Source organism: Pteropus medius, unplaced genomic scaffold (genome assembly GCF_902729225.1).
Source record: "Pteropus medius unplaced genomic scaffold, Ma_sr-lr_union100, whole genome shotgun sequence".
Classification (NCBI taxonomy): domain Eukaryota; kingdom Metazoa; phylum Chordata; class Mammalia; order Chiroptera; family Pteropodidae; genus Pteropus; species Pteropus medius.
In genome coordinates this window covers 33,631,834-33,654,049 of record NW_024354875.1, presented here as the reverse complement: position 1 = coordinate 33,654,049, position 22,216 = coordinate 33,631,834, and the positions used below count along the sequence as shown (strand labels likewise).

At 33.4% G+C, this 22,216-nt stretch overlaps 1 protein-coding gene across 2 annotated transcripts in view; it reads left to right on the top strand.

Moving 5' to 3' along the window:
* The window catches only part of SP3 (Sp3 transcription factor), a 50,040-nt gene that overhangs the window by 3,286 nt on the left and 24,538 nt on the right, over positions 1 to 22,216 (top strand). For both annotated transcript variants that reach the window (XM_039855764.1, XM_039855765.1), the window contains exon 4: positions 6,241 to 7,600. In XM_039855764.1, the coding sequence (XP_039711698.1) occupies positions 6,241 to 7,600 (1,360 nt within the window). The remainder of the gene's footprint in view (positions 1 to 6,240; positions 7,601 to 22,216) is intronic.

Genomic DNA, 22,216 nt, shown 5'->3' with positions numbered 1-22,216 from the left:
AAGTTTAGGTATCAGCTTATTGATGGGGGAGAAGGGAGAAGTGAAGGAGGAAGTTGTGGAGGAAAAATGTGTATATGTACATGTATGTGTATGTGAATCTCAGCCTCAAGAATGGAATGTCTTCAACTTTAGCCTACTGTGGCCATATACCACTTGTAGGAAAGTTGTTTCCATGCCTCTTCAGCTCCTCTAAACTACCAAATCTCTCCTGACATCACATTTCACTCCAGATGAATATGAACTAGAATCAGTTGGAGCATTTTTTTTCCTTTGGTTGATACCTGTGCATAAAATTTTTCACTGAGTTAAATTGGTTAAGATTGGCTTGAATGTTTGCCTTAGCAAATGGGAAAATTATTTTTCTAGCTCAGCTGAATTTTAGACATGTGCATCTTGGAAAATTAAAGAATTTAAGTGATTTCATGGGCATTTTTTCCCTCGCTTAAAAATATGCTTAGATAATCTTTACTCAATTACTGAGAATCCTCAGAGGTCTGTAGAGAGATTTTTGTAGCTATGTTTCTTAAAATTTTTATTTTGAAGAATTTTAAATTTACAGAAGAGTTGCAAAATTAGAACCGAGAGTTACTTATACCTTCCACCCAGGTTCCCTAATGTTAATATAACCATGGTATGTTTTTCAAAACTAGGAAATTAACAGGGATACGGTATTCTTAACTACAGGCTTTATTCTAATTTCACCAGGTTTTCTCCTAATGCCCATTTTCTGTTCCATGATCCAGTCCAGGATAGCACATTGCACGTAGTATTGTGTTTAAAATCAAGTGAAATATATACATAGAATTCAACTTTATGCCATTTTAGTTTGGTATTTTAAGATTAAAAGGTCATCGAAAAGCCAATCTGCTGTGAAGATTTGCTTTAAATATTTTGAATTTAGCATTTGTTAGGATATGCGTCCATCTTGGGTCCTGGCCAAGAATGTTTGGTTACCCACAGTACAGAATGGGTCTAATCATGGTCTCACCTGTATTGCCCTACAACGTGGTTTGATGGCAAGACTTTTTTGTACTGTATTATTAAAAGTTGTATAGTTCATTTTTGTAATAAGCCAGGAAATGGAATAAAGAAGACTTTTATGCAATATTAATTTGTCCATTTTGCATTTGTGTGAAGTTGTGGATTAATTTATTTCATTTGTACTGTACTGTAATAAACTGCACGAGTAAATATTATGAAAGTCTTTGCCTAATGATCAGTTCAGGCTATAAATTTAGTATTCATTAATTTAGTATATAAATGTTGGTGAGCTAAAAAATAAATAGTAGCTTGTTTCAAAACAAGGTTATTTTTTACCATTACTTAAAATAAGACCACTGTCATTGTAGTGAATTCATTGAGTTATTGTTTTTATTTGAAGTCTGTTGAAGTTCTTTAGTGTTCCTCCAAGATTTTAAGAAACTTGAGTACAAACTTGCTGAAGAATGGTTGTTAGTATGTTTCCACTTCAGCTTCACACTTGTTCTTATTTCCCTGTACTCCTTCCTTGCCTGTTTTTTGCCTTTTGTGAAGTCATTTGTGGGAACTGAAAAGTTAATAATCCTTCCAAATGCTATGCAGTAAGTGGTATGAATTTTTTCCCCCTTATCTACAGGTATTAGCTGAGAAGATAACCTCTTTTTTACTTTCTTCTCACTCCCAACCCCCTCCCCCGCCCCCTATTTTATGCCTGGTTATACTGGAGAATGCCCTTGTAATGCATTGCTATGGCAACATCCCAGGGCTACTCTTGGTTGTAGTCTTTTTCACTGTGATTGTGTTCATATGCAGAGAGAGGCTTAGAGTATCTTCAGTTAAAACTTTTTACAATAATGCCAACTTCTATGTTAAATGATATTTTGTTTGTTAGTTGCCCAATGAGAATATTAAAGTTACTGAGAGAAATACTGGTGGATTTTTTATTTTTTAGTGTGAAGCTTATGTATCTTGAACCTAAACCAAATACTAGTTCTTGCCTGGATAATGTATTTTCGTGTCTGTCTTTTATTTGTATAGTGTTTCCAAGTAGCTTAACAACAAAAATTTTTACAACTTTTTTTGGTCTCAGATGATTTTCTCATTTATCCTTTTCCCATTTTGTATTTAGTGTACTTACCTATTTTAGCGATATGCTGCTGATATTTCTCTTACAAATGAATGGGCTTAGTAGGAGTTATTTGAAATATTTGGGGCTTATTCATTGTTGAATTATGGAAATAAATAGGTTTAAAATTGGTGCACAGTTTTTCATAGAGGACTCATCTCAAGATCAGTTTTATTGGTCCGTTCTGTCATTTTGCTTGCAATGATTTTAAAGTAAAATATCTTTAATTATTCTTTCAATAAATATTTATGATCTTTGTGCCAGGAATTGTGCTAGGCATCTAATGGGTGTTTTTCAAATGTCTTTGTAATCTTAGTAATCACAATGATATCTTAGGATTGTATAGTGCTTTATAGTTTATGAAGCTTAACATTTTTGGTTCTTATAACCCTGATTCTTTTGTCCCTGCAAGGTAATATTTTTCCCATTTTAACGTAAGGAAATTGAGTCCTGTTATAAATCATGCACCATTCTACAGCTTTGGCTAGGATCAGAACTCAGTTCTGAGTTTTCTCCTTTCTAGTGTGATATACTCCACTTCTCCAAACAACCTTAGTTTAAATCATAAAAGTCTAGTAGTTTTCTGATTTTGTTTTCCCCCATTCCATGAAAAATATTAACACTCAGTAAATCTTTTAAAACTGTAAATTTATTTCATTGAAGAAAATCTTTTTTGTTTCATTTTTAAAAATCTTAAATCATCTTGCTGTTCCCAGTTCCTCCCCCAACGCTCACCAGGCTGTGCTTCATAAGTATTTTTTATACATACTTTTCACTTTAGGTTTATTCAAAGAAGTTCAGATACATCCTTTTGTCGTAGAAGTTCCCTTCAGTTAATGACCTGCGTTGTTGGAAAAAGTGGTACTGTGGTTTATTTTTATTTAACTTCTCTATTTTTGAGAGAGGGAGGGAGTGCTTACATTTACTCATATTTGTCATTTGAGTAATTGTATTTATTTTCAAGGAATTTTTTGACTAGAAAGCTGTTCACTGATTGTTGACTATCTGCCCTTTTTACTGTTTTGTAAATAAAATACTTTAGATGCCATAAATTGACTTTTTTAAAAGATGAAAATGGGACAAAAATGCCAGTATTGTAAAATTAATTTATATTAGACACTGTATTCTTTAATTTAAGTGGAATAATTGTAATAGTAATACTAGTCAGAAAAAAATTGATGCCGACCCCTAAATTTTATTTATTTATTTATTTACTTGTTTGTTTGTTTATTTATTTATTTTTTAGGCAAGGCAGAACTTGGCCTTGCAACAAGATTGCAAGTACCTTGTCAGCTTACAATCCCTATTTAAAAAATTTTTTTTTGCACTTACAGCACCTTGTCTTCCTAGGTGGTCTCCCATCCAAGGACTAACCAGGCCCCACCCTGCTTAGCTTCCGAGATAGATGAGATCGGGCTTGTTCAGGGTGTCATGGTCGTAGACCTAAATTTATTTTTAACCTTAAGAAGATAAGGTTGGATTTTAGACATTATACTTCGGTGTAGAATTAAATATAAAGTATAGATTTAAATATTTTTGTTTAAAATGCCAGGAGATTGAAATGAAACATGAATCATTACTCATACTAGGAAAGATGACTTAAGCTTGTAATTTCTATACCAGATAAAAGTTGAGGAATGACATGTGACTTTGATGTTTGTTACTTCATTTTAATACTTTAAGTTTGATAAGTTTAAAAAATTATTTAAATGATCATTATTTTAGTTCAGGCTTAGCTGTTTCTGCTGGGTCCCAGTTTCTCTGCCTTTAGTCTCTTCCGCCTTTCTTTCAGTCTCCTTCACTGGGCCTTTATCTTTATAAAACATGGATCTGATGGCACCACTCACTTGCTTTAAAAATTTTATAACAATAGACCATATAGATGTCAAATTATAATGTACACCTGAAAATTATATAATTGTATTGACCAATGTTACCTTAATAAACTTACAAAAATAATAAAATAAAATTTTACAGCTTTCATTCACTATCTGAAGGATAAAGTCCAAACTGCTTAGCAGGATCTACAAAGATGTTTACTCTACAGGCTCTGATAAAAATGTCTAGTTCTGTTCTCCATTACTTTTCTCTATGAATATGAGCCTTTTCTGGATCCTCTCTTGAATTCAAAGCTACATATTACTTTTTAAAGTTTCTTTTTGTCTGTGACTTTGTTTCTGTACCTTTATTAATGCCTCTGTCTCTATTTTCTAACTGCCTACAGTGGAATCTTAAATTTTATTCTAAGATTTTTTAAAAATATCTTTTATATGAAATCTTTTTTTCAATCTTCTGTTTCCAAAAAGCGTTTTGATCATATGACTAGTATACACCACTATTCACATAATAGCATGTATGTATTTGGATAGATTGTGAACTATTTGATGAGAATGATTGTATATCTCATGAGCAAATTAATGCTTATTTTTCTTGGCAGATATATGTAAATATCTTGAGGCATTAATAATGTGGTTTATCCATGGACATATGTACTTTTCAACTATGCATCTACATGAGAATTAGGAAGTGTTTCCTTTAGAAACTTTTAAAGTCTGTTTTTACAATATTTATTAAAAATGCAGAATGGTGAGAGAATAGTATTTATTTTAACCTTTTTCTGTGGTCACAGACCTCCTTTGAAAATATGATGAAACCCTAGATTAATGCATGCCTCCCCCGCCACCTCCCCCTACCCCCCCAACACCGGGCCAATTGCACTTTCTTAAAAAGTTGGTATGCTATTTTAGGGGATTCAAAGATCTTTTGAAGCCCAGGTGTGGATCCAAGGTTGAGAATGCTGGGCTAGATATGCTTATGCTCTCAATGACTACTGATGCGTGGAGTTTTAGGAAATCACATATAGATCTAGAAGGAAATGGGATAGAAATGGTTTTATTTTGATGGTGAGTAATATAGAGTCTCATTCCCCATGTCTTTACCCCTGGTCTCAGTGGGAGACAAAGTGTGGTATGGTATTTAAGGGCCTGATTCTTAGCCTAGTTTTAAATCTTGTCTTGGCCTTTGATTGCTATTTGATTTTTTGTCCCTCAATTTTCTCATTCTGAAATGGGGATAATAGTAATTCTTACTTCATAGGATTGTTGTAAGGAGCAGATGATAAAATCTTACAAATCCCTATCATAGTACTTGGCATGTAAAAGAAGAGTTCAAATGTTAGATGTTACTGTTACTATTCCTTTAAAAAAAATCTACCCTTTGACATCGAAGTGGAGAATTTTATTGCTTTTTGCTTTCCTACATTGGTATATTTCTAGTCTTGCTTAATCTATAAAATATGGGGATGATACCTGAGATTCTGGCAGGTCACAGAATGCAAACTGTATATGCCTGGCACATTACTGCAGACTTAAGTACAATAGTAAGTAAAGCCATAGTCTAAATCTTCCATCTTTTAGATTCTAGAAAAACTTTTCAGACTTTGCCATGTGGTCACAGGGCAATAACCTTTTTTCATTAAATTTTTAAAGGTCTCTTCTTTTTTTTTAAGTAGTTCATGGGAAGAGTACAAAACTGTTAATGGAATAGCCCTAGCCATAAGTTTGCTCCGGAGTACATTAATATATGCCATAGCAAAGTAGCTTTAATTGTTTAATTTAAGGTTTGTACCAATAATACTCAAATCTCCACTTTTCTAATTCAGATGACTTGATAATACTAATGTTTCTTTTTTAAAAATCAAATATAACGCATCTGATTTAGTGATATATTTTTAGTGTGTTGTATGCTTTTCCAGCTCTTTAGTGTTTGAGGTATGTTTGGTTTGAGCTGCTCATAATCTTTTCTGGTCACTTCTACTTTATTTTTAACTGTAAAGGATTAGAGATCATAGATGAGGGATTAAATCCATTTGTTGTCATAAGACCAAGACTTCTGATTGAAGTTTATTTTTCCTGCTCAGATAGCACAGGTTATTTTTGCAATAACTAACAAAATCGGGAATGATAATTATTGTAGTTTATATAGTGCTGCTTCTGTATGTGAACTCTACTGTATTCTTAAGAGAATATTTATTTTCAGGTAGTAGGGTTTATATCAGTTTTTAGAGTTTTTTTGAGGATTGGTTTATATAAACCACAAATACATATCACATAGCACGTTTTGTTTTCTTCCTCCAGACAGGTGATTTGGCTTCTGCACAGTTAGGAGGAGCACCAAACCGATGGGAGGTTTTGTCAGCCACTCCTACAACTATAAAAGATGAAGCTGGTAATCTAGTACAGATTCCAGGTGCTGCTACTTCAAGTGGGCAGTATGTTCTTCCCCTTCAGAATTTGCAGAATCAACAAATATTTTCAGTTGCACCAGGATCAGATTCATCAAATGGTACAGTGTCCAATGTTCAATATCAAGTAATACCACAGATTCAGTCAACAGATGGTCAGCAGGTTCAGATTGGTTTCACAGGCTCTTCAGATAATGGAGGTATAAATCAAGAAAGTGGTCAAATTCAGATCATTCCTGGCTCTAATCAAACTTTGCTTGCCTCTGGAACACCTCCTGCTAATATTCAGAATCTCATACCACAGACTGGTCAAGTCCAGGTTCAGGGAGTTGCAATTGGTGGTTCATCTTTTCCTGGCCAAACTCAAGTAGTTGCTAATGTTCCTCTTGGTCTGCCAGGAAATATTACGTTTGTACCAATCAATAGTGTTGATCTAGATTCTTTGGGACTCTCGGGCAGTTCTCAGACAATGACTGCAGGCATTAATGCCGATGGACATTTGATAAACACAGGACAAGCTATGGATAGTTCAGACAATTCAGAAAGGACTGGTGAGCGGGTTTCTCCTGATATTAATGAAACTAATACTGATACAGATTTATTTGTGCCAACGTCCTCTTCATCACAGTTGCCTGTTACTATAGATAGTACAGGTATATTACAACAGAACACAAATAGCTTGACTACTTCTAGTGGGCAAGTCCATTCTTCAGATCTTCAGGGAAATTATATCCAGTCGCCTGTTTCTGAAGAGACACAGGCTCAGAATATTCAGGTTTCTACAGCACAGCCTGTCGTACAACATCTACAACTTCAAGAGTCTCAACAGCCAACCAGTCAAGCCCAAATTGTGCAAGGTATTACACCACAGACAATCCATGGTGTGCAAGCCAGTGGTCAAAATATATCACAACAGGCTTTGCAGAATCTTCAGTTGCAGCTGAATCCTGGAACGTTTTTAATTCAGGCACAGACAGTGACCCCTTCTGGACAGATAACTTGGCAAACATTTCAAGTACAAGGGGTCCAGAACTTGCAGAATTTGCAAATACAGAATACTGCTGCCCAACAAATAACTTTGACGCCTGTTCAAACACTCACACTTGGTCAAGTTGCAGCAGGTGGAGCCTTGACTTCAACACCAGTTAGTCTAAGCACTGGTCAGTTGCCAAATCTACAGACAGTTACAGTCAACTCTATAGATTCTACTGGTATACAGCTACACCCAGGAGAGAATGCTGACAGTCCTGCAGGTGAGTCTTAAATCATGTCATACTATAGGTATATTCAATGATTTAATATGTAGGGAAATTTTTATCAGTATCTAGCCATCTTTAGTGATGATACATTACCCTCTTTGTATGAAAAGTAGAAAGCAAAATGTTTTTCAAATTGTTCTTCATTGGAAGTTTGTAGTTTTTGAAGTCAAGGATTCATTTCTCCATCATGCCAATTACATTTGTAGTTTTTCCTTAATTGTGTATTTGTTTTCACATCTTATTGGTATTATCAAGCACTGCATCATATTTATTTGGCAGGTAAGGTGTCTTGATTATCCTTGATGTGATGTAAGTTAAATGTTTTATGCATTATATTTGGTTGGGGAATCTGGCATAGTGAAAATATGGTACTGGGAGTAAAGACCATGCTATCTCAGCTAGTAGCTAGCTGTGTGATTTTGGCCAAGTTACTTTTTCCTGTCATAAACTCAGTTTCCTCATCATGTAATATGGGGTTGTTGGACTAGGTAGTGATTCTGTGATTGTTTATTCTTCTAACTGTGTAGTGGGCATTGAACTTATTGAACAATATGTTAGACATATTGTTACTGATAGCATCGGTTGAAATTTCAGAAGTCTACTCTTTGAATGTTGTGCAAGAATTAGATAATACAGTTTTAAAAGAGATAGTATCTTATTAATATTATTTACTTAGATAACTTTATTAAATGTTTCGTTGTGTACCGAATTCTTACTTTCACTCTTCTACCTTTATTTGAATTTTTGTGGACATTGTACTATTTTAACCTTCCAGTGAGTCAGTGATTCTAAACTCTTAAATTGGGACAGTTGAATTTAATTTATTGAAATAATTTCCATCACAATACTGTTTTTCTTTTGAGAAATTTGTGATATATGCTTAGAAAATTGGAATTGTTTTGAAGACTTAAGTCTGTCCTTGGAAAGCCTTTAATTGCATTTGAGTCTTCCGAGGCTGTGGTTTAGAGTAGCAGTTCTCAAAGTGTGGTCTGTGGACCCTTAGAGTACCTCTGATATTCTCTTAGAGGTTCTTGATGTCAAACTACTTTTCATAATAATACTGAAGTTATTTGCCTTTTTCATTGTGTTGCCATTTTTCTGATGGAGACTAAAACTGCTTGTGTCTTCGCACAGATCAAAGTAGTGGCGCAAAACTATACGAGTTGTTTTCTTCATGACATTGCACTTACAGTTAAAAAAATGTGTTTTACTGAAGAACGACCTTGATAAACTAGTCAAAATAGTTATTTTTACTAAATCTTGACCCTTGACTGCTGCATATTTTTTTTAAATAGCTTTAAAGTACACAGCGCAGTGAATTTTTTTGGTATAGTGAGACTTTTGCAGCCATGACCACTATCTAATTTTAGAACATTTTTATCATCCCCTCACCACCCCCCGAAAAAACCCATACCCATTAGCAGTCACTCCTCATTCTACTCCTGCCTCCACCTTAGCCCCTGGTAACCACTAATATATTTTCTGTCTCTCTGGATTTGCCTTTCATAGAATCAGTGGAATTCCATTTCATATCAATGCATTCATATAATAAATGGCTTTTCGTGTCTGATATCTTTTATATAGCATGATATTTTCAAGATTCATGTGTATCGTAGCCTGTATCTGTATTTCATTTCTGTTCATGGTTGAATAATACTCCATTATATGGATATACCACATTTTTTTCATTTGTCATTTGATGGAGAGTTTCCACTTTTTGACTATTATGAATAATGCTGCCATAAACGTTATATGTACAGTTTTTTGTGTGGACATGTTTTTGTTTCTTTTGGGTATATATCCCAAGGAATGAAATTGCTGGATCGTATAGTAACTCTATGTGTAACATTTTGAGGAACTGCCAAGTTGTTTTTTCAAAGTGGCTGTACCTTTTATGTTCACCAGCAATATATGAGAGTTCCAATTTCTCTACATTCCCTACCAACAATACCTATCATTGTCCTTCTTTTTGATCATAGCTATCCTAATGGGTATGAAGTGGTGTTGTGTTTTTGGTTTGCAGTTCTTGTTGCTTGTCTTTGTAATATTTTTGTGACGAAAGTATGTTTTAATAGAGTACTTCAAGATGATTATATTTGAAAAATACTTTTTTTTCCAGTTGTGTAGTTGTGTGAGTTGCAGGCTGAACTAGATGCTGTTTTCATGAAAAACGATTTGTACTTAAAAGAATAACTGACAAACTAGGGTTATTGAGAAGTTCATGTTTTTAAGTAAGAGATATTTTCTTTAAAAAATGAATTGAGTGTAACTTAAAGGAAAAAAAACCTGACAGTATTGCTACCAATAATAAAATTTGGGCCTTCCAGTAAAAATGATCAGTTTTGGAAAACTTGAATCTACTACTATGAACTTATTTGTTAACTTAATAATTAAATACTTTTCTGATGAGATGGATAGTGATATTAATAAAGGATTTTTATTTTCGGATACTGTATTATAATTAAATGGACCAACATTTGGAAGGTCTGTATGATTACTCAGTGAACCAGTAGTTTTCAAATGACCAATTCATGTTACAAAATCATGCGTGGGTAAAAGATCTATTTAGAGTTAGAGGTAGGCCAGTAACAAACTTAAGTGGAAAGTTGACCAATATGGTTTTAGATTCTACATTGCAACAGATCTTTAAGAAACTGCTGCTTGTCAAGTTTGATGTAATATCAAAAAAGAATACCCACAATTGGCTCAAAGGCTGTCAAATTACTCCTTCCTTTTTCAGCCACTTATCTTTGTGAGACTAGACATACTTTATATGCTTTAGCCCAAACCGGATATTGCAACAGATTGAATGTAGAAGCAAATATGTAACTCCAGTTGTCTTCTTATTACCTAAACAGAGATTTGCAAAAATGTAAAAATGGCCTCTCTTCTCTATAAACTTTTATTTATGTTTTTGGAAAATAGTTTTTCATAAAATCTTAATTTATGTAAACATGTAATAGATTTACTATTTTTAAGTGAATTAAAATTTAAGCTTATACTTTCTAATACAGTAAATATAAAAATGTATAACCTACATGAACAAAAGCTTTTTGAGGACCTCAGTAATATTTAAGAGTTTAGAAGAAGTCCTGAGACCAAAAAGTGTGAGACTACAAAAGACATAGCAGTTTTTACAAACTATTTTTTAAAGCTTGTGCAAAGTTAAGGTAGCAGAGTTCTATACATGTTAGAAAGCCATCTCTAGAGAATTTATTTGTGATTTTGTAGATTTATGTTGGTCATGAAATTAGTGTTATAAAGCACCAAGTGTTTCAGTACAGTAATATCTAAAATACAATCGAAATAGCAATACTGTATGAATTAAATACAAAATAGAATTTAAAATGTCGTAATTTAACTTACTGAATGTGGCAAGGAAGAAGAATAAAGAGGCACTCAGAAGGCTATTATTTGAATTTTGTCCTGATTTTAAGGAATCGGGAAAGAATTTGAGAAAATAGAAGTTAAAGTGAGTGAGAATAAAAATGCCGCAATGTACATAACAACATATTTAGTAATATAAACTAGGAAATTTTAATTTTGGAGATATTTGGTAATAGGAAAACTATCCCTTGGCATACTGTCTTTTTAATTGGCAAAAAGGAAGATTAATTATTTTAGGATGTGTTTTTCACCTGAAAAATCAGTAATTTTTTAAAATCTATTAGGGCATAGTATGCCCAGATGAAATAAAATGTTGACATTGGTTTGCATTTTTCCTTTTGGTAAATATGCAATGAATGTAACAGTTTTCCAAGGTACGTGAAAACGCCACATTTTTTTATTTGGGCTCTGGAATTTCTTTGACTTCTAAGCTCCCCTTTAATAGAAATGATTTAAGCAGTGAATGTGACTCTGGGCCCTTCCTCATGAAGTGTGTTGAGTGTGTCTTACCCCTCAGAAATCAAACCTCTGTCTCCCTTGGAACAGAGTCCATCAGGCCCCAAACTGCAACCCTGCTCACTGTTTAAATTTTGTTTGTTTTATGCTCACTGAGAAATGCAGGCTGTTTTAGAGAACTGATTCTCGAAGTTTTATTTTAACTTTGTCTGCCATCACTGAGTATTTGAATGGAGGCAAAGTATGAATTTACATATCTTTCAGTGTCTTTTCTAGTCAGAAAATTTCCCCCAAATTCAAGCCAAGACTTATTCAGTCTTTCAAATTATGGCCCTCTATCAGATTTCTTATCTAAATACACCATTATCTTTCAAGACTGGCCATATTTAAAATGCAGTCAGTTGTTTGAGGTAAGAAGAAAGGTTCTTAGAAATCATTACTTCTTTAAGTGAGAAACCTAGTGTTTAGAATTCCCATTATCCATGATGGAGAACTGCATAGCTGTAGACTATTTGGTAGCTCTGCTTTTTAAAATTAGTAGTGAAAGAATGGAGACACAAAAAATTGAATTTTTAAAACTTTATGCTTAATTAAGTATTGAAGAACAAAAGAGAAGAGATCTCTTATGTATGTACTGTGTCAGGCACTATTTAGGTGATTTTAGAAATATTATAATTCTTTCTTGTAATAATTATGTTACTATTTTGATATTTGGGTGGAGAAGGAAACTGTCCCAAGGCTTTACAACTAGTCTTTTTATTTTTCTACCCACTCTCTTACACTGCCTTGGTATTTAATTTACATCGATAGTGTATTTTTCTTTTCTTTTTTTGTTTTGCTTCAGTATTTTTCATTTTGGCAGGAAAAATACTAGTTACGTATTTTTTTATGGTAGGTGAAGGAAGTGTTTTCTGAAACATTTTTATTGGTGATTCTAACAAAATAAACGCAATAATCTTTATTGGTTTTACCTAAGGAATTGCATGTCAAAACCATGATTATAGAAATGTACAATTACTACTAAAAGGCAAAACCTATTGCATGAAAAGCGGAGTGTATGGTTAGAAATGCAGTCTTCAGAGCTGAAGAGTCGGGGGTAGGAGGGAGGAATGTGAATATGATCTATGTTGATTTAAAGTAATTGGTAGATCGTTTCGCTTTCTTACACAAATGGAGGACCAAACTAACTTTTGTTTTATGTAGACTTGTTACTCTTAAACATACCTTGAGGACATCTTAGTTAGGTATCGTAAAGTGTACTTACTCAGCTTTGTTCCTAATTCTGATGCGATTATGACAGTTTTCTTGTGTTGAAGAAATACAGTCTGTAGATAAAAACTTCGAGTCTTAAGTAACAAATAAAAATAAGTTCACTCCTGTATTATACAGAAATTTTACAGAGAGATAATCTTAAATTTTAAGAGACAGAAAAGGAGATAACTAAGAAATTACAGACCTACAAACTGCCACACAGATTCTAGAAGATCGTGTAGTAGTATCTTCACAGTACTGAGAGAAAATAACCAGCTGAGGATTTATATGCAATTAAATCCCTCCTCAAGAATTAGGTTATAACGAAGACATTTACAATATTCAAGGACTGAGATTTTATTATTCAGAGACCCTTAGTAAATTTAACTGCTGAAGGATTAAGTATAATGGATCCAGAGGAAAAGAGTGGAAAATGAGGAAATAATAGTGATCACAGAAATGGGTAAAAAAATTCATTATTTAACTGACTGTAAAATATAGTAACTTTAAAAGTTATAGAAAACTTCAAGGATACACAAAAACAGAAACGTGTAATGAACCTTAATGTACCTACCTCCCAGCTTCAGTAATTATCATTATTCTGCCATTCTTGTTCTCTCCTCATCATATAAAATTTTATTTTTTGCTGGAGTATTTTAAAGCCGATCCCAGAATTTTACCCCAAAATTCTAATGAATTGGTTTTGAGTGTGTGGTTTGGGAGTCCCTGAGACTCTTCAGCAGGAGGTCCTTGCAGTCAAAGATATTTTCATCATAATACTCAGATGTTATTTGCCTATTCTGTTCTTATCTCACAAGTAGCATATAGTGAATTTTCCAGTTCTTCACATTTTGACATAGTTGTGTAATCACCACCATAGTCAAGATACAGTATTTCATCATTCCCCTCTTTCTCATGTGCCTCTTGAGCCATTCTCCATCTTGCCCGTTCTCCGGTACATAGGTATAACTTACATAAAAAAAAAAAACTCCTTGAAGCTGTCAGTAATTTTTGAGATATCAAAAAATTTGATAACTGCTGCTCTAATTAATAAGGGATTTTTAAAAACAAGCACAGTGCAGTTATTTACAATATACTAAATTTATAGTAATTTCTTAATATTACCTAATATTTTCACAAAGTTCAATTTTCTCCAATTGATTAAAAGATGTATTTTGAAGAATTGCTTTATTTTAATTAAGATTCAAAAAAGGACGTGTATTTTATTGGTTGATTTGCCTCCAGGGTGCCAGCTTTTCAAATAACGGTTTTAGCAACTTTTCATTGTTGTCATTTGGATTCATTACTAAATGATTTGCAAAATGGTAATTTTTAAATTTGTATCAATCCTTTTGTGTTTAAGAACTTCTCTATTAAGAACTTCGGCTCGTTAGCTATTTGTTTTCGGAATGAGTTAGCGTAGGACCTGCCATCAGAGATTCTCTTTAGTTTTTTAAATCTATTGTGTTTTAATTCATGACAGTCATTCTTGATAGTTAATGTTTATATTGTTAAAGAAGAAATGGACTGCTAAGGATGAAAACAAACAAATAGGTGTGGGTCTAGGTGAGCGGGTTGGTCTATGGGTAAAGATTCTTGCCATTTTTAGGAGGGATAATCTTTTAGAGAATAGTTTTAGACTTTTTACAGAAATTTATAATGTGGATATAAGTAACTATCAAGAGGATAGAAATGTAACTTTTAACTTCTAAACTGAGGCAGGACATAGAAGAAATGCAGCAAAGCAAAGGAGTAATAGTAGATGGAGAAATTCAAGACAGCCCTGAAATGGAAGTAGAAAAAAAAAAATTAGTAATCCCACAGCCGGTAACATTAGTAAATTATCTGCTGATATTTTACTATATGATCTTTTTTCTGTGTGTATACTATAAGAAATTGCAGTCATATACACAACAGCTTTATAACTTTTTTTAAAAACACTATATTGTGTATATTTTTCCACATCAAGAGTTTTATACAATATGATTTTTTGGTTTCATTACTAAGTATGGCTTTTTGTATGGCTGTTAAATGGTTTAACCGATCCTCTATTGTTAAGTGTTTAGGCTGTTTCTTATTTTTTCCTGTTACATAGAAATCTTTGCACACATTTCTAATTATTTCCTTATGCAGAAGAAAAAATGGAATTATTGAGTAAAGAATGTTACTATTTAAGATTGATTTATATTACAAAAGTGTTCTTTAACCAGCATTGTATGAGAGAGGCATCATGGACAGTGTTTTGGGGGTTATAAAGAGAATCTAATGCATTCATTAATTATTAAGGAACTTGAACGTTTTTTACATATTTATCAGTGGTTTTATTTCTTTGGTCAATTGCCATTCATTTTTGCTTGTTTTCCCCCCTCTAATTCATAAGACAGTAAAAACAAAAAAGACATCCTTCATATGTTAAGGGCCTTAATTAATGTTGTGTCACATCATAAATAAATTTTTTGTTTGCCTTTAAGTTTGGTCATGTTGAGTTTCAGTACATGGAAGTTCTTACTAGACTTTTTTTGAGCAAAACTGAATTTAGAAACTTTAGAACGTAGTTTTTGAGTTTAGTTTGTGTTGATTTACAAGTCACCTGGTGCAACTCGACAGTTTGTGGAAGAAATTGAGAATTTCAAATTCCTATGACTGGAAAAATACCTAGAATATATTATGTGCCTTTTAAAATGAAATTGTTTTAACTATGTGTTTTGTCATGCTTATTTTCTTAGTACTCTCTAGAAAAATAGTGTTCACAAATCCCTAAATAAGTTCTTGAGGATAATACTTAACGTCTCAAATATCTAATTTAACATTGGTAAATATAATAATTATTATTCTGATTAGCAGTATGATTTAAACCATGGAATCTTAGAGAGGTCAACCAATTAAGCTCAGGTACATCTTTAACAAATGGCTGCTCAATGTCTGTTTTTAAGTAACTTAAAAAAAACTTTTTATCCCCCTCACCTTTTTCTGAATTTACTAGTTTTATTTTCTGAATTAGTATGTTTAATTTGTGATTAAACAGATTTACTCTACATAATGTAGTGAGTAATAATAATTCAAATTAGAATTCTGGATAGACAAAACAGAATGGAAATCACCTAATGTGTGATTTCCATTAGAATGCTTTCTTTGATACATTATTCTGTAGTGCCATATTTGAATGTAAAAGGATAACTTTATTAAAGCTAATTTCTAAATTACTTGGTCGTTTTAGTGGTTTGTGGAGACAGTTTTGTATCCAACTTTATTTTATGAGGGCACTTGGCATATGAACCTTTTCATAAATCTGATTAACTTTTTTTCTAATGAATAGTGCCATCATCATCCTCCCAGCATCCTGGATTAGAGAATTCACTAATTTATTCAGTCAGCAAATGTTTAAGGGTATAGTACAATATTCCAGGTAATGTTTTCTATAGTCTTTGCCGACAGTAAAAGAGGCAAAGTCCCCACTCATGAACTTTGTGTCTTAGTGGATGAAGACTGATAAGCAAACAATAATTTTACAGTTGTAATGAAGAAGATGAAGTGGGATTATTGTGTCATAGGGAATATGGAAAACCATGGAGGATGGTGGTTATTTTAGGTAAGATGGTTAGGAAATACCTCTTTATAAGGAGATGATATTTAAGTACAAATCTGAACATTGAGAAAGGAGCCTGTTGTATTGCTATCGGGGAGAAAGGGTATTCCAGGAAGAGTGAATGAGCTAAGGTGGCTGGAGCTCAAGGAAGGAGAGGCATTAGAAGGTGAGATTGGAAGTAGGCAGGGGCCAGATAATAGAGACTACAGTAAGGAATTTGGATTTTTTTTTTTTTTTAAATAGAAAAACACTGGAAGGTTTTCAGTAGGGAAATGACATCATTTTATTTATGTTTTAAAAAGATATCTGTAAGTAGATAGGAATGGAGGGGGTGATGGTCGAAATGGCAAGAGTAAGCACAAGGCTACTGCAGTAACACTGGCAAAAGAGGACAGTGAGATTGGCCAGGCTAGTAATAAGGAAAGTCTGGGGAACGGTAGAATAAAGGGAGAATTAAGACTTCTGTTTTGGCTTTGTTTAATTTGAAAGGTCTATTCGATATCCGAGTGGATGGTTCAAGTAAACAGTTGGGTATCAGAATCTGGAGCTCAGATTGGGCTAGAGATAAAATTTTCGGAGTCTTTATTTTAGGTAGATGTGATGCCCAAGTGAAATCATTTGGGTCATAGCTTTTCAGCATTAATGCTGCATGATAGAATCTCACAGGGAACTTTTTAAAAATGCCAACAACTTGTGTTCAATTTCCTCCCTATTCTAATTTTATGGTTCTGCTTGAGGCCTAGAAAAGATGTGTTTTAAAAGTCCCCAAGTGATTTTGAAATGCAGTTGGGTTATAAATTAGTAAATTAGGGAAAGAATATAGATAGAGATTAGAAAAATAGTATCATTCTGAGCCTCAAATTATTTTTGTAGTTTTTTTAAATGCTGTGTTCAGCACAGAATCAAAGATAACCGGGCATATGAGAAGATGAGACACCATGAGTGAGAGCCAGCAGAAACAACAGACGACAGAAACAAGACTTATTGTAACTCTAGATACAAGAATTAACAAACATAGACTAAAACAGCTCTTTAGTATGGTCTAGCAGATAAAAGCCAAACTTGAAAAAAATTTAACAAAATTGGAGATTATAACAAAAATTAAGCAGATTCGTAAAAGAACAAAATAGAAATTTAGGAACTGAAACTTAACCAAATTGAGAGAAATCCTTAGGGCTGAATCCTAGGACAGTTTCAACATTTGAAGAGGAAGAGGAGCCAGCAAAGGAAAGAGAAGAGCTCCCAGGAGAGAACAGTACCCTGGAAGCCAAGTGAATAAACTACTTAAGAAAGTAGGAGAGAATTCTTAACTTTTCAGATACCGTGGAGGGTGTATAAGAGAAGGAGATTCTGGTTGTTGGTGACAAGTGGTTTCAGTGGAGTGCCAGGGAGGAAAGCCTGAGAAGAAAAGGATTAGGTTAAGGGAAGAGGAAGTAGCGACAGTAATTACAGACAAATATTTTTAAGATTTTTTTTTTTTTCTGTTAAGAAGAACATTGAAAATAAGAGATAGTAGCTGGAGGTGGACTTGAGATTGTGGGAAGGGTGTTTGTTTCAGTAAAGGGTGAGAAATTGATGATACAGGAAGAAGGTAAAGTTTTTAAGAAGGCAAGCAAGGTGAAATGGACTCAGGTGTCAGGATTGGCCACAAATAAGATTGGAGATAATCATATTTTAACTAGAAGGTCATAAGATAAAGCTTTACAGATGCTGATATGTTGGTAGAAAGATAGGTAATTCTTGTCAGATTGCTTCTAATTTCCTTTTGTAATGAGCTGAGATGGGTGAGGGCAGGTGTTAGAAATTTAAGATGGAAGAAGGTTTGAAATGGTCATTTGTGAGAACTAGAAAGTGAAATTACTGGTGTGACGGCAGAATTACAGGGTTACTAGGTGTCCACTGGGGTAATTAGCATAATTGTGTATTTTCTCCAGCTACTTTTAGTTGCTGGGATGCAAGTGCAGAGTTTACTATTTTCTGTTTCTTGCTAGAAAGTTGCACGTCCTTTTGATTTTGTCTCTGCTATATTTTTGTGATCTGTTCTTCCTCTCCATTCTCATTTTGTTAGTCTCATTTTACTGTTCTTCTAGGCTATTGTAATAACATTTAATCTGTTTTGCCTGCCTCCTCTTTTTTCTAGTGTATTTAAAACTTTTTAAAAATTTTATAATAGTCCCCTCTTATCTGCAGGGGATATGTTTCAAGATCCTGGTAAATGTCTGAAACCGTGGATAATACTGAACCTCCTATATATACCTAGGATAAAGTTTAATTTATAAATAAGGCATAGTAAGAGGTTAACAACAATAATAAAATAGAACAATTATAAAAATATACTGCAATAAAAGTTTTGTGAATGGGAATGTGGTCTCTCTTAAAATATGTTGCTCCAATATACTCACCTTATGGTGTGAGATGATAAAATGCCTGTGATGAGATCAAGTGAGGTGAATAACATAGGCGACTATGACATAGTGTTATGCTACTGTTAATCTGATATGTCAGAAGGAGGATATCTGCTTTGGATGATCTTAGATCATCAAGCCATAAAGATATTGATGGTTGGGGAAATTTAATATTTTCAGACTGCAGTTAACCTCAGGGTAACTGAAACCCAGGAAAGAGAAATTGTGGATAAGGGCAGGGGGGCTACTGTATTTCTTTAATGAGCAAGGCACAAATTCAGAAAGTTTATAAGGATGGTCATTAAAATGTTAGTCTCTTTCCTTCCTTAACTCCTTAGTTCCCCTCCCTAGAGGTAGTTGTTGTTACTAGTTTTTTTTTAATGTGTGAAATATCTCTCGTGGAAGGATACATTTACTAACATTACCATACCTATGTATTCTCTCCACCGTTCCCTGAAATTGTACCATACTATACCCATTCTTCTGCATCAAAAAAATTTTTTTGTTGCATCTCTTAATATTACAAGTATAGAGCTATCTCATTCTTAGGAACGGCAATTAACATTATTCTTGAACAAATATCTTGTCATTTATTTAATATGACCCTTATTGATAGGTATTTTCAACCTTATATCAAATAATATTATAGTGAATATCTTTACACACATGTATTTTTTATCCCTTTGGAAAAGTATGTGTATCTGAAGGATTTATATCTAGAAAAGTTAGAGATTTTTTATTTTGGAAGACACTGGAAGTTGTTATTGTCTATCCTTTACATTAGTTATCTGCCCGAAACATGTTATCTTCTTTAAAATTTCCACTGGCTCTTACATTACATTTATTTATTTTATTTCACTTTATTGAGTTTAATTGAAACATAAAATTATATTTCATTGTCTTTAATTTATGATCTGTTGAATCTACAAATATGTGTAGAGTTCCTGCTGTGCCAGATGCTGAAGATACAAAGATACTATGATACTTGCACTAAAGTTCATAATTTAGTATGTAGCATCTCTCACCTCTACCCACTAGATGCCAGTAGCACCCCCTACCCTCCAGTTGTGACAATAAAAACCGGCTTCAGACATTGCCAGATGTCCCTGGTTGGCAAAATCCCACCTCTTTCCTTTGAGAGCCACTAGGTTAGACAGACAAGTAGAAGATTCTAATATGTGGTAAATAGTATGCTAGCATTGAACCTTGGTACTTAAGGAACAGAGAAGAATAGAGGATTAACCTTCAGGTTGACATTTTTCAAGGCTTAGCTCAGATATTATCTGTATACAGCCTTTTAACTCTTGCCTGCTTTATGTTACTGCTTGTTTAATAGCACCTGTTTCCTTTTTGTTTTCTGCTTTAGTTAACATGTTTGTCTCCTTTTGGAATTCAACAATCATTCATTTATCTTTTTTTATTTTTGAGAAGAACTATCAGTAATAGATACAGAATAAACAGATGTGTGTGGTAACTATGTAAATTTTGCCTTTTGCTTCTGAAACAATTCTTTGTTCAGATGTGTGAGATGCCTGGTACCTGTTTATTTCATACCACTACCAATTGTGTAATTGTGTTAAATTTGTAGCTTTTTAAAGACTCTTGACATTTAGAATTATGTTTCAAAAACCAGCCTATAAACCTGTGAGAGGAAAAAACCAAGAGAAGCAAAAGATCTTGCCTGCATATGAGGGAATTTAGAAGAATTAAATGACTTCCCCCAAAGTCTTTTTTAACACTATAGGTTTCATGAATTCTAAAAATAACATGCATGCTAGATTTAAAAAATATAAGTTCTTTATCTTGGAGCAGTACATACTGAAATATTTATGGATGATATATTATAGGTGGTATTTGTTTCAAAACAATATTAGGCAATGTGGGGTATAGCGGAAACAGAATTGTCCCAGAGTTGATAGTTAAAACTGGGTGATAGATACATTGGAATTTGTTATATTCTACTTTTGTATACATTTGAGGTTTTTCTATAATAAAAAGCTTTTGAAAATGTAGGTTTTATCTCTTCTATTTTTGATTAGTGGGCATTTTGGATTGTTAATTTTTTAAAAAAAATAATTTAATATATGAGTAAGATTGTACTTTAATTATGGTGTCAAAATCCCCTGTGATGTTTGGTTTAGTAAGCCTTGTTCATAGTAACAGCTTGGACAGGGTGAATGCTTAGTTGTTTTACAAGTGTCAAGAGGATTTTATGGTTCTATGAAAACCTTGAAGATGGATATTGACTGTTCAGACTATTTCCTTTATTGCATATAATATGAAGAAGGTAGTTGATAAATCTTTGAGAATAGGCAGTTGCATTAAGCTGCAGTGACGTATTCTTGTTTTTTCTTGCATATGAAGGGGAAAGCTAGATATGTTTTTTATAAATCCCCTTGGTGCTTAAATTTTGGCAGTCTTATTTGGTCAGAGGGATAATAAAAGCTCAGAAACTCGAGAGAACAGTTGAACAAGTTTCTTAGAGTGTAACTGTATTTAGTCAAGTTAAATAATTAGCACTTTTTTTGATATTGTGTGGTCTGTAAGAGAAACACATACATGTTCATATTCCCAAGAAGCTTTCCAGATTTGTTGGGGGGGGAGTGAGTATTTAAAGCAGACACATGGAGCAGTAATCAATATAAATCAATAAGTAATTGACAGTATAAATCATTGTAATGTTACTAGTTGCATGATACAGATAATTGTGTAGAAGTGCAGAGGAGTGGAAAATCAAAGGGGGCTTCAGTTGTCAGGAAAGACTCTATCTAGAAGGAAAAACTTCCATGGAGGAATTTAGGTTTGTAAAGGTATAGAGAGATGAGGGGAAAGATGCTTCCTAACAATACAAAAAGCAATATAAGTGAGTATAGAGCCCGCCTATCTAGGAGACAATAAAGAGTAGCCTAGTTTTCCCCTGAAAATGATTTTTAAGATATTAATAGGTATTATGAAATGTTATGAAAATTCTCATTAGTATATTAAAGTTTCTGAGAAACCTCTGAGTGTTTAAGGGAAGGAAGCAGAATTCTTTTCCTTTTTTTTAGATTATCTATCTCTAGAGATTAGTATTTCATTGGGTTAATTGTGAGGAACACTTTCGGAAATGCTGTAATACCATGAGTTAGAGGACTGGGATGTTGTTTAGAGACTAATGACTGATAGGACACATTTGGGTAAGAGAGTGGAAAGCACTGAATACTACTAGAGAGGATTTAAATTTTTTAAAATTAATTTTTATGGTGACATTGGTTAATGAAATCCAGTGTTTCAGCTGTACATTTTAACAGTAAGGCATATATATATTTACATTGTGTGTTCAGCTCCCATAGTTAGATTTCTTTTTGTCACCACATATTTGACCCCTTTTACCCCATCTAACTCCCCCCTACCCCCTCCCTTCTGGTAACCACTAGTCTATAGTCCATGTCGATGAGTCTCTGTTTGTCCTGTTCACTTGTTGCTTTTAGGTATAAGCCTAAATTCCATATATAAGTAATATGTGATTTTCAACTTTTTCTCTCT